Below are 13,962 nucleotides of genomic sequence, written 5' to 3'. Positions count from 1 at the left end.
GAAAAAAAACTTCCATTCCAAGAGCCATACAAAGAATACCTAGGAAAAAATTTAACGAAAGATATTCAGGGATTGTATGTACCCTTAAAACCTCGAAACACCGCTGAAAATATTAAGGAAAACCTAAATAAATGAAAAGACATTTCATGTTCATGTAGCAGAGGACTTAACATTATTAAGATGGCAATACTCCCAAACTGACCTACAGATTCAGTGCAATCCCTATGAAAGTCCCAGCTACCTTTTCTGAACGAAATGGCAAGCTGATCCTTAAAAAAATTCAGGTGGAAATGCAATCCCCTCTCTCCCACTCCACCCCGCCCCTCCCCCCAAAAAAAACAAAGTCAAAGCAATCTAAAAGAACAAAGCTGAAGACTCACACTTCCTGTTTCAAAAATTACTACAAAATTAGAATAGGACTGTGTGGTATTGGTATAAGGACAAACATGTAAATCAATGAAATAGAATTGAGAGTCCAGAAATAAACCTTCACATGTATGGTCAGTGGATTTTCAACATGAATGCAAATATGAGTCAATGGAGAAAGATTAATCTTTATAACAACTATGACAACTGGATATCCACATAAAAAGAATGAAGCTGAACCTCTTTCACCATACACAAAAATTAATGAAAAAAGATCAAAGACCAAGAGTAAGAGGTAAAACTTGTAAAACTCTTAGAATATAGAAATCTTTGTGATCTTCAATTAGGCAAAGCCTTCTTAGATATGACACCAAAGCATAAGCAACAACAAAAAAATAAACTAGACTTCATCAAAATTAAAAACTTTTGTGCTATTATAGACATTAACAAAGGGATATGAGGAGAAAATATTTGCAAATCATGCATCTGTACCATAATTTATTTTACTGCTCCTCTATTCACAGTACTTAGGTTGTTTCAAGTTTTCTAAGACCTTTGCTTTTTCCTTTATACTTGGTATCTACCCAGCTACACCAAGGCACAAGATCTGCCAACTGGACAGTAGTCTTTTGGTTGTTTTGTTGACATCTCACCCTAGGAATTCTTTTTTTCTTCTTGTTTTGAATCCATAGACAATGACTCAGAAGCTGTGTGATTTGTCCAAAGATACACCATTAAAACGGCTGAAATGGTTATGAACAAATTACTTAGGGAAGATTCCATTTCTTTGTATTTAATTAAAATTGACTCCTGAACACAAGAATTCCTCTCTCTAAGAGGAGAAATGTTCCAAGTCATATTAAAGGACTTATTCCCAGATTATATTAAGAATTCTTAAGATTACACAAGTAGACTTTTAAAATGGGTAAAAGATCCTAATAAATGTTTCCCCCCAAAAAAGACATACCAATGGCCAAAACACATGAAAAGATGTTCAACATCATTAGTTATGATAAGATACCACTTTAAACAACAAGATGGCAATAATCAAAAAGACAACTATTTCCAAAGATGTGGAGAAATTGGAATCCTCATATATTGCTGGTCAGAATATAAAAATGATGCAACCACTTTGGAAAACAGTTTGGCAGTTCCTTAAAACATTAAACATAGAATTACCATAGGACCCAAGAATTCCACTCTTAGGTATATACCCTAGAGAAATAAAAACATAACTCTATGAAAGTCTGTACATAAATGTTCACAGAAGTATACTTCCAAAATGTGGAAACAACCCAAAGTCCATCAACTGATAAGATGTGACATAGGTATACAACAGAATAGTATTCTGTCACAAAATGAAGTACTGATACATACTACAACATAGTTGAATCTTAAAAACATTACATTTATATGAAAAAAGACCATGAATTGTATGATTCCACTTATATAAAATGTCCAGAATAGGCAAATCCATAGAGATGGAAGTACATTGGTGGTTGCTAGGAGCTGGGAGAGCTGGGAATGGGGAGTGACTGCTAATAGGCAGTTTCTTTTTGGGGTGATTAAAATGTTCTAAAATTAGTGGTGATGGTTGCACAACTCTATGACCATACCGATTGTACCATTTAAGATTAAATTGTATGGTGTGTGTGAATTATATCTCAAAAAAGATGTTATTTTTAAAACTAGAAAAAATAACATAAAACTGAAACATGTTCTGTTTGTTCTAAAATATACTTCCTTTCCTTTATGCTCCTTACGCAACACAAAAAGTTAAAAAAATAAAAGACACATGGCTGACTTTTTGCAAACTGGCTCAGGCAAACAAGTTCTAGTTCACTGAGCATAAATTCTGTTTGTCTGCATGTTTCACTGAATAGAGAAAAAGATGGTGAGGAGTAGAGGGAGGGCTTGATATTTGATTTATCCAAAGGCAGATACTTTTGATTAGTCTAGCTTTAGTCATTATGAATTTATTCATAGGCCAATATTAGACCCAGTTAATAGCAACAGAATTTTATTTAAATTCTGAGGTTCTGGATATTTTCCTATTCAAATCACTTTAATATCATTTGTTGGGTACCTATCATATGTTGCAGTCAGTACTTAAGAGATACTAAAATTAAAAAAGAACCTCATGGGACTCACAATCCAACGGCTAAAGCAAAAACAAAGTATTATAGAAATTCTTGTCATATTACACAAATCAGAAGTGGAATAAGTCAAAGTACTAAGAGGTTAAAAATAGTCCATGTGGAATTTCATACCCAGCAAAAATATCTTTCAAACCAAACAGCAGATCTGCTTTATAAGAAATGTTCAAAGCCATTCTTTTGGCCAGAGGAAACCACTACATCAAAATTTCAATGTACACAAAGAGATGAGAAAATGTTTGAAAAGGTATATGTTAAAGTGGACATAAGTGACTTTTCCCATTCTTAAATTTCATTTCTATACATATTTATGAAATAAGACATGACAAGAATAGCCTGAAATATAAGAGGAAGAAAATGGAAGTATACTCTTGTAATGTCATTATACATGAAGGTAGGCTGTGATAAATAGAAGATATGTATTTTAAACCAAGGAGAAAATCTTCATGACCATGAGTTACACAAATTTTCTTCCTTTATTTGGCAGGGGAGGGAAGGGCACAGTAAGCACAAAGTCTAAAAGAAAAAAAATGCTAAATTGGATTTCATCAAAATGTAAAACTTCTCTTTAAAATTATTGTTAAGGAAAGGCAAGCCACAGACTGGGAAAAAACATTTGCAAAACATTTATCTGACAAGGAGCTTGTATAAGAATATATACAGAATTCTTACAACTTAATAAGACAATCTAATTCATAAATAATATGGACAAAACATTTTAAGACACTTCACAAAAGATACGAAGAGCAAATAAGTATATGGAAAGATACTCGGCATTATTAGTCATTAGGGAATTGCAAATAAAACCACAATGATATGCCACTACACATTCACTAGGAACAGCGAAATGAAAGACTGACAAAAACCTGTGAGAATATGAAGCAACTGTAATGCTCAAGTAATAAAAACAAAATACTCAAATGTTCACAGAAGCTTTGTTCACAATAAACAAAAACTTTAAACTCAAATGTTCCTCTACTGGGTAAATGGATAAGCAATTTAATGGTGTACCCATAAATGGAATATTACTCAGCAACAGAAAGGGAAAAAAATCACTGGAACATGCTAAGTGAAGGCAGACATCTAAGACTACATACTGTATAATTCCATTTATAGAACATGCAAGAAAAGAAAAATGTCACAGAAAGCAGATCAGTGGTTGCCAAGGACCACAGGTAGGAGTGGGAGAGTGGGACTGCAAAGGGAAAGAGGGAACTTCGAGGGGTGATGGAAATGTTCTTTATTATGATTATGGTGATGATTACACAAGTGTACCTATTTGTCAAAATCCATTCAACTGTACAATTAAATAGGTCAATTATATTGTATGCAAATTATACCTCAATAAAACTGAATGGTATTTTTAAAAAACAAATGACTGAAACATGTCCTATTTAGCTAAGACGACGGGGGAAAGGCAACTATAATACAATCCTGGATGTAGTTAGTATTCACAAAAAGAAATCTCTGTGCTAAACAAATTAAAAGAAATCACTTCTGGATGCGATTAATGAAAACGTCAGAGATAAAATGACACCTGAACTATGGTTGGAAGACTGGGCAATAGGATTGGCCAACTGAGAGAACGTCATAAACTAAGGTACAGAGGGTTTACAATCCCATGTTTTTAATATAGTAAGAAGTCCAGACACATATAGAGAACAAGCCAAGGGCTGCAAAAGGGGAGGGGGTGGAGAGATGAAATTTAAAAAAAAAAATAGAATCTGAGGTGTAATTTATCTTTTCACCATTATCTTGTTAAATTGTTCTTCAGCTGCCATGGCAGTAATTGCTGTGATCAGTGAGTTAAGATTTCTTGAGCAAAAGGTCTTAAGTAGGTTTCAGTATAAAAATTTCCTAAGGTTTTACTAGTAAAAATGAGATAGATCAGTAGGCCTCCATGGGCATTCATATTAGTGATTCCTAAATTATGAAGGGACATCAGTCCCATCATCAATGTCTCATTAATGTAATTGAGAATTTACCAACCAATAAAACCAACCAGCATTCTAAGAATGAAGAATGATATCATTTTAAGTAGGATATGCAGTGTTATGCCACCATTTAAAAATTTGTTCACTGAGGTGTTGCTTGTAACAGCATATACTAGAAACAACTCAAGTGTCCATTTGTAAGGGACTGGTTCAATAAACTATGAGGCAGCCATCCACACAATAGAATACTATGCAGCTCTGATAAAGAATGAGGAAGCTCTCCCTGTACCAACATGAAAAGATCCCCAGGACATAAATGTCAAGGAAAAAAAGCAAGTTACAGAACAGGTTATATAACAGGCTGTCTTTTGTATAAAATAAGGAGGAAAATAACATATATTTGTATTTACATAAAGAAACACTAGATGGATATATAAGACAACTGTGGCATATGATAAGGGGTGGGGGCGGGGGGAAATTCTATTCACCACATCAAGTGAACTTTTATCTCCTCCTCTTCCTCCAAAGAACAGATGGAAGGAAGGAAGGAAAAATACTAAGGAATCCAGTTTGTATTGAGATCAGCATATACAGTAAGGAATAAAGGTAGTTTAGGTAAGCCTAAGGTGGGGAATCTTAAAAGCCAGTTCAAGAATTTGTCTCTGTAAATATGTTTCATAGGAATGACAGAAAATAGTATTTTAAGATTAATTCAAATGCAGAAAACAGGAGGGGCCTTAAGAGTAAAGACCCAAAAACAAGCATACCCAACAATAAGTCCATGAACTAAGGAGGTTCGAATTAATAAGACTGGACTAAATACTTCTGTAAAAGGACCGACAGAACAAGCAATTTTTTAGAAGTGAGAGGGAGACAAGATAAGTATTACTACAATTTGGGTATTAGGTGCCTGAGAGAAATATTACCACTTAAAACACACATACACACGCACAAATCAAAAACTTCTTAAAACAAGGTTAAAGACAAAATCAAACTCATGAAAAATACTTGCTAATGTCACCAAAAAAAGACAGTTAATACCTCTAATACAAAAGGGGCTCATAAATTAACAAGAAAACAAACAAAAATGAATCAAGAAACTAGAACATCCAATAAATAGATGAAAACAAATTCAGCCTTATTAGAAATAAAAGAAAAGCAAGTAAAAATAATGGGATAATTGACGACTTTATGTTTTCAATTGCTACCAAACAATAGTTTTCAATTGGACTGAGGAAATGGGCACTTCCGCACTGTTGGAAAATACAAATTAGTAAACACTTATTGAAGGTGCAATAGTATATTAAAACTATAAATGTGTGTATCATTTTTGGCCTAACAATTTTACCTCTGGAAAATCCAATCTAGAAAGTATTACGGGACAAATGCACAGAAAAAAATTTGCAATAGAAACACACACACACACACACAAAACACAAAACAAAAAAAAACAACTAAGAGTCTAGCAAAATGAACTTGGCCAAACAAGTTATGGTACATCCAAACAACAGAACACTAGAAGCCAATAAAAAGAATATACTATGGCATACAGGGTACAAAACAGCATTGTAGCATGTTCTCGTTTATGTAAAAAATCTTATATCCCTATGCATACATACACAGAGAAAACAGGAAGAATGTTCACCAAAATGTCAAGAGTGATTATCTCAAGTGACTGGATTCAGGGGGACTTAATTTAATCTCATACTTTCCTATACTAATTAAAAATTTCCCCCATGAGCCTCTCTTATCTTTATAAAACGGATAAAAAATAAAGAGCAGTATCTGAAAAAAAAAAAATGACTCCAAGAGAGGCAAAATAAAATTAGATAAGTTAAGTTTGGAGCATCAATGAAATATCTCAGTGAAAGTGCCCCTATGCAACTGAAACTGAAGAATCAGAAAAGTGGAGAGGTATGAAGTCCATTAACTATTTTCAGTTTCAGTTCCTCTCACTACTCTTCTCATTTCCATTTTATATAAATTCAAGTTTTTAACCTAAATTTTATCCTCTAATCTACATTTATTTTTTTAAATATATTAATAACATTAGATTCTCCCACAATTTAGAAATTCAAGGAATAAAAATCACTGCAAAGAAGTTATACTTCTGATTCTAGCTTGGTATTTTTGCTACCAACACCCATTTTAAACTTTAGAAATATCTACATATGAAACAAAGCTAACAGAAAACAAAGTACCAAAAATTTAACTAATAATCAGAAAAAGACAATAAGAAAAAATATCCAAATGATTTTAAATATGAAAATTAAGAAACATTAATTGTTAACTGGTTTTTCAGAAATAGCTACAATTTTTCATAGTTAGAAAATAAAAGCTTGACATACAGTCTACTCAGAAAATTTTCACACACAAAAAAAGGTCATTTATCTCGAGCAGTACAACAAAGTACAAATATAGACACTAGGTCTGAACGTATTCAATTCATACTAAAAGTGACTCCCAGCATCCTCTACTCATTCCAAGAAAGTAGAAGCTAGAAAATGTTCTTCAATTCTCTTCTTATAAATCAAAACAATTACTTTCTCCATCCTAGAGTATATGCGAACCAAAATAGCAAACACATTTAGAGACATAACTGGTATCTGTGCAAAAGCTGATTTGCATTAATCTGTAAGATAAAATGCTATATCAATTAATTCAACCACTAATACACTTTGGAATTTGTCCTGGAGGACCTTACAATCTAGTAGGGATAACAAAAATATAGCCAGTCAAATAATTAGAATATTAAATAGTGTTTCAAAAAGCTCTGTAACAAAGATAAAGCAAAGTGCTGTAGGATTATAAGAAATGAACTTTTTCTAAATGAATGGAGAAAGGTCTCATGATAGTGAATTTGAGCTGGGTGTTGAATGCAAAGGTAGAGGTAAAGAAGAGGAAAAAAAGAAATTTCAAGCTAAAAGAACAGCAAGAGTAAAAATATAGAGAAATAAAAGTGCCTCTAAAAACAGAATTCTGATAGAATGTGGCCAGATCATAAAAGGCATTACCTGATGATGCATTAGGAACTTTAGACTTAATTCTATATAAGGGAAGTGACAAAATATGACCAAGATCTTAAGAAAACTCTCCTGATAAAGAATGTACTAGAAAGAAAAAAATGGATGAACAGTGAAGAAAAAATACTAACAGGAAGTGTGATAAAAAATGAGGGTCTGAACTAAGGTGCTAGAAATGGAAATGAGATCAGTGTTAGAACAAAAATGTGATAAGGACTGAGTAGATGTAAATGTCAGGTAAGGTTTAGTATGAGGAGGAGGAAAACACAAGGCCAACTCAATAAAAGGAGTTATTACAGGTTTGGAGACTTAAGACAGTTCACCTAAATTTCCATCTCTTCTGTTTCTGCACTTATTCTAGTATCCTATATTTTTACACTTTTTAAAAGCATTTTAAGAATTTCATTCATCCAAGGATATTTATGACTTATTTCTATTAAGTGCATAACAAAAGAGTAGTATTTTACGAGTGTTAGAAGCTTTTTAAAATTCTGGAATGTCTTCCTTTTACACATTTTTGAATAAATTTTAAGGACAAAACACTAAATAATCCATGACAGAGATACCCCATATCACCACAAGTGAATATTAACAAATTCACTTATTTACATCTAAGGTCCACCCATGTTTAGATTTTCAGGGTCTTGATATTTTTCCATAATAGAGGCATCTGCTGCCTCTTGGTGGAATAGAACCAATTATATATAAAAATGTATTGTACTAATTGTAACTGATCTGACTTGAGTGACTTCGAATCAAGATATCACACCGCAAAACCACCATCAATAATGAAGTGAAATTAATGCCTTTAAGAAATGTTTTTAGTTTCATATTCGTAAAAGCTATTTAGTAAAGACAAAAAGCACTGAAAGAGTATTTAGAAGAATTCCTTTTTTTTTAAAACCTCAAAATGCTGCAAAGATGCCCAGCAAACAGAAAACATATGAATATACAAACAGGGGATGAATTTTAGCAAAACAGGTCATTACATCATGCGGTCAGCTTCCCTGTATGCCAGGTGAGGTTCAACACAGCATAATATCAAGAACATGTACTTTACAATCAGCCCTGCATTTGAATCCAAGTTGATATAGGAACGAATCACTTAAATTTTTATTTTCCACTTCCCAATTATCAATAGGAATGTTTCCAACTACCACATGGGTTTAGTGGGTGAATGTATGTTAAGTATTCATCAATGCCTGCCACAGTAAAACTTAACTGTCAGTACCATTTACTCCCTTTCCTCAAAAGCCCCTCTCTTCAGTGTACCCTCACATTTATTACGGGTTCAATTAGCAAAATTACAAGACTTCCCACACCCCAACAGTCAGGTAATAAATTATGGTAAACTGGTTATACAGGGGAAAAGGTAAAGCTAAGAAGGGGCTGATGAAAAAAAGCATGAGCAAAGCACCTAAGATTTGGATGTGGGCAAAGAGGTTGTAAAGTAGATATCAATAAAATGGAGAGGATTCTAGGAATCCTCATATCAATACTGTGGTTTCAATACTAGTATTTTGAATGTATATACATTTCTTTAAAAATATCTACACAGACAATCCATTAATATATAAGCTCCATGTAGGCTGAAAAAAGATCACATTGCCATTTCCCACAGCATAACACACGGTCTATATTAAATACTTACATAACCCAGGCTCACAATAATATTTCACATGCTCAGCAAACTCCATCACTCCTTCATTGACCCATTCAACAATTAAGAATCTACTAGTGCCAGATACTATACTGACCACTAAGATTACAACAGTGGACAAGAAAGGTTAGTTGCCTTCATGGGCTCCCAACTCAGCAGTCTATTCATTAAACAATATGGGCCACTTACCACTACTACTAAATTCTAAAAGCAAATAAAACTTTTTGCAGTAATCTGGACAAGTTCAATTAGCTGCTCCTAAACAGTAATAATACATTTGCTACAGTTAAAAACCTTAAGTTTTTTAATCAACTATTTTAGCTGTAAATTCTTGGCCTCACATTTTAAGGAGGACATTTGACAAAGTAGATATGATGTGAAAAACCTAAAAATCATACATTATCAAAAATGAAGTTTCTGGCCAAGAAAAGACTCAGAACATGGAAACTGTCTTTACATTTTAAAGAGGTAGCACACAGGTTTGCTCTCTATCATTCCAGAGTTCAACTTGAACCAACAGGTATTAGTTACACAGAGGTGGATTTGTTTCAATATGCAAAATTCTAACAATTCAAGCTACTGAATATCTTGAATATCTCAACCACATAACATTTCTGTAACAGTCTACACTATTTCTGTACTTTACAAACAAATTTTCATTTAATTCTTGAAATTAAAAAAATAAAACAAGTATTTCCCTGTTACAGTTTAGGAAACTGAGTCTCCAAGGCTCTTGTGAATGAATACTCTAGGCAAACCAACACTATAACTCTCCCAAATCTCATCTAACAGGCTGTCTTCAAAGCAACATCTTTCCGCCTCAAGATATATTCAGGCACACAGGAAATGGCCAGCTGTCAGGAATGTTGGCCAGGATATTCTAAAGTTGATTCCAAATCCAAGCCTTTAGAAACAGTAGTGGTCAATAGAAACTCCGTAATTAATGGTCCTCTAGAACGCAAGCTTCACAAGGGCAAAGACCTTCTTCTTTCTTCACTGCTATATCTCAATCCTAGGACAGTATCTGCCACATAACACGTGCTCAATACCTGCTAAGCATGAATAACCCTAATCATACATACTACTACATAATATAAACAAAATACATAGCCCTATTAGATAATAAAGAAACTTGCTAAAGTATCGGTAACTTAAAAGCCTGATAAACACAAAATCCATCCATAAAATCACACCATACACTTAAAAACACTATCTAAATTCCTAAAACTTAGTTTTCAAAAACAAATTCAATTGAAAAAAAGTGCAAAGCTTTTGGTAAACATAAAATATCTTAACTAAAATATAAGGTCTTAAAGATGAAAAGGTTAAATTTGGTGACATAACTTTTCAGTGTTGATAGTCAGCTTAAAGCATCAGCTATCATTTTAAGTGTCTGAACACTATAAAAATGAAGTTTCATAACAGCTGTTTTGGTTTAAAGATAAACTCACGCCTAGATCTCTACTCACACATCTTAACAAATATTTACTAGTCTGACACTTCGAAAACATCTAATTCTACATGTATACATATATTGTACTGAGGTTCAACAAACTCATAGAGGTACTTAGCATCCACTTGGCATTACTGAAAACTTAGCCAACAGGAAAACCACATTCAACGTAGACATCATTTTGTATAGTTTATGGCCTAAACTATAAGGCCTAGAATTTCCAGACATCTTAAAGAGTATAAGAACATGAAAAATATTCAAAGATTATCCTCAATTCAGTTTACTTAACAGATAGTACGTTTCAACACTCACCTTTTTTGGAGAATATATAACAAGCAAGGCATAACGGATATATAAAAAATTTACTCCAATCTCACTAGGTTAAATTGTACCTTTTAAAGATTTCTGAACAAAAATCCCAATATTTAAAAATCTAACTTTAAAGTGTAAATAATAACTTAGAATAATAGTAAATAGTGTAACAGTGTAAGAATGTACTAAACCATTCACTGGTTACACTGGATTACACCAACCAGAATACATTTATGTTATTAGCAACTAGATATCATCGCAAACCCAGTCAAAAACCACAATCCTCATTTTTCTTTTTTTAAATTATGATTTTGAAAGTGTAAGAAATTATTCTACACTAGAATATCGCAACATGGATTACCTTCCTTATCTTCAGAATTTAGAACTATAAGTTTCCACATAAGCTTTATTTACATATTGAAAGAATAAATTTTACAGAAAGACTGCTTTTCCCATCGTTGTATTAATCATACGACATATTTGCTATCTATAGCTAACTCTGACATCTGCAGGTGATTCAAATTCTCCTTTATAATATTGAGCCCCTAAACTGCAGTCCATTACTGAGTCTCCCACAATAAAAGCTCTCCAGAGAGCTTTCAAAATTATGACAAATTACACAAGGTCTAGGTTTACCCAAATTAATTGTGCTGGAAAAACAAAGAGCAGTTGAGAAACCTTTTCGTATGTTAATGCAACAAGTTTAAAACTTGGAATGCTTACTTTGAAATATTCCCTGCAAAAGCAAGGAGAAAGGCTCTGTTGGGCCCGTTGCTTTGTCCCTTCAACCCCCTAAAGGGTGTCATAGGCGCCAAAACGCCCCTCGGTTCTTGAAGCGCGTCCGAAGTTGGGTTTTCTAGACTTCAGCAATTTTGAAGAGACCAATCACCACTTTTCCCTGCCTCCCGGGATCTAGCCCGCCCAAAGACGAATGCACGGGACAGCGAACTCACCTGATCACAGGGCTGTAAGGGCTCCGGGAGCGACGCCAGCTGCTGCTGCTGTAAGGGCTGGGAGACACGTCGCCACCCCGCTCATACGAGCTGTGGCGGCTGTAGCTGGGGGAGCGGCGGCGGCTGTAGGGGCTCGGGGAGCGCGGCAGCCGCCGCGAATAGGGGCTGCTGCCACCTCCCGCCGGACTGGGGGACTTGCGGCTCCTCAGGCTCTGCGAGGCCCTGTGGGACACCGGGCTGTCGTCCCGACCTCCCAGAGGGCTCAGGGACCGCTGTCGCCGCCTGTAGGCCTTGGGCTCGGTCTTGTCCTCCCGATAGGCCTTGGGCGGCTCCTTGTAGGCCGAAGGCGGCTCCTTGGACGACTTAGTCCGGCTCCGGTGAGCCTTCAAGTCTCGGTCTTTACGGCTGCTACTGCTGCTAGAAGTAGCCGAGGCGCTTTTCCGGCGGCCGCCGCTACTGCTGCTGCTGCCGCTCTTGGCTGCCTCGGCCCGCTCCTCGCCGCTGTGGCTGTGGCGGCTGCGGGACTTGGAGGCCTCGCTGCCCCCGCGCTGTCCGTCCCGCCGCCGGTGTTCACGGTGGCGTTCCTTGCTGCGGCCGCTGCTGCGGCGGCGGTCACGGCGGGGCCTGCGCCCTGACCCTTCTCCCCGCCGCTGGGTGCCGGAGGAGGAGGCCGGACTCCCGCCGCTGCCCCCCGTTCCCCCGGCAGCCGTCGCTGCCGTTGCCGCGCTGGCCCCCCCCAGCAGCAGCCCCTGCTCGGACTGGGAGCTCACATCCTCGTATTCCACCAGCGGGGTCACACCCCCGCCGCTACTAGCACCGCCACCGCCGTCCTGCTGCGGCTGGGGCAGCGAGAAGACCCGACGCTTCTCCGCCTCCTGCCCGGCGCGGGGCCCGCGGCGCCGCTTCTGCCGCCCTCCTGGGCGCCTCTTGCCTCTCGCCAGCCGCTTGACCTCCAAAGGGGGGCCCGGGCTGAAGCAAGAGGAGGAGGCCGCGGCGGCGGCGGCTGCGGCGGCGGCGGCCGTGCCGGGAGCAGCCAGGAAGAGCAGAGGCGGCGGGGGCGGCGGCGGTTGCAGGAGCTGCGGCTGCAGGAGCGGCAACAGCAGCGGCGGCTGCTGAGGGGACAGGAATCGCCTCCGCTTGCGGCGTTCCTCCAACTTCTTCTCCGCCCAGCTCAGGCCCCCGCCTCCCCCCAGCGCCGTGTCCGAGCTACTCGGCATCGCCTAGAGCTCGCCGCAGAGCGCGGCGCGGGTGCGGCCTCCTCCCGGGTCAGATCCTGGCCATCTTCCCCTCCGGAAACGGGAACAGCGGCGGCGGCGGAGGGACACCGAGCACCAGGGCCGGCCAGGCGACACGCCACGATAATCCGGGTCGGGACTCGGGTCCCTGGGTTCCAGGTCACAGTGGGGTACGCAGCGGCCTCCAGGCCTGAGGGAAGCAGGAATCCGGGCGACAGAACTCCCGATCGTGCTCGTCGTCCTATTCTTAGCAGCAAAAACACCAGATGCGCCGGGGGCTGACCTGTGGGGGAGCCCGGAGTCCTCCAAGTACCCCCAGGGGTGGGGAAGCGGCGTCGGCCGCGCTCTCAGCTCAGGCAGCGCAACGCGGAAGTACCACCTTCTCTGCCGCTTCACTCCATCGCGACCTGACGTTGGGTGCGAGTTCAGGGGAGGGGAGTGGGCGAGACAACAACACGCCTCCGCCGCCTCCTCCTTGGCGTCGACGTCGTCCTCCAGTGGTGGCGGCTACACACGGCGGGCGCCTCGGAAGTGGCTTGGGCCTGACAACTCCTGGCCTGGGGCCTCCTGCACTCTGCGTCCCGCAGGGACGGCCGGCGAGGCGAAGGCGACGGGGCTGCGGCCCTCAGTTGGGGCAGCGAGTGTGCGGGGCTGGGCGGGGGGTTGTTTCCGGGGAGATGCGGGTGGGGGAGCGTTTCTGAATCTGTGGCGGTGGGTTTGGGCCCTGACTTTCTTGCTTCGCCGCGAGTAGAGGTGGCGAAGCTGCCCCTTCCCTTCGCTCCCCACCCCTCCCACGAGGAGGCTTCTGGTGTGCGCGGCCGACCCCGTCTCGCTCCTCCCCTTCCCTCTCCGTTCCTCGTCAGGAGGAGG

At 39.1% G+C, this 13,962-nt stretch overlaps 1 protein-coding gene across 2 annotated transcripts in view; it reads right to left on the bottom strand.

Annotated features, from left to right (window-relative positions):
- The window catches only part of CDK13 (cyclin dependent kinase 13), an 86,632-nt gene extending 72,951 nt beyond the window's left edge, over window positions 1-13,681 (bottom strand). For both annotated transcript variants that reach the window (XM_016148530.2, XM_016148531.2), the window contains exon 1: window positions 11,858-13,681. In XM_016148530.2, coding sequence (XP_016004016.1) covers window positions 11,858-13,074 — 1,217 coding nt within the window. In that variant the 5' untranslated portion in view covers window positions 13,075-13,681. The remainder of the gene's footprint in view (window positions 1-11,857) is intronic.
- Window positions 13,682-13,962: the final 281 nt, after the last annotated feature.

The sequence above is a fragment of the Rousettus aegyptiacus genome, unplaced genomic scaffold (assembly GCF_014176215.1).
Source record: "Rousettus aegyptiacus isolate mRouAeg1 unplaced genomic scaffold, mRouAeg1.p scaffold_m13_p_13, whole genome shotgun sequence".
Lineage (NCBI taxonomy): Eukaryota > Metazoa > Chordata > Mammalia > Chiroptera > Pteropodidae > Rousettus > Rousettus aegyptiacus.
Note: the sequence above shows the minus strand (reverse complement) of the source record. Positions and strands in the feature narration are given on the sequence as shown.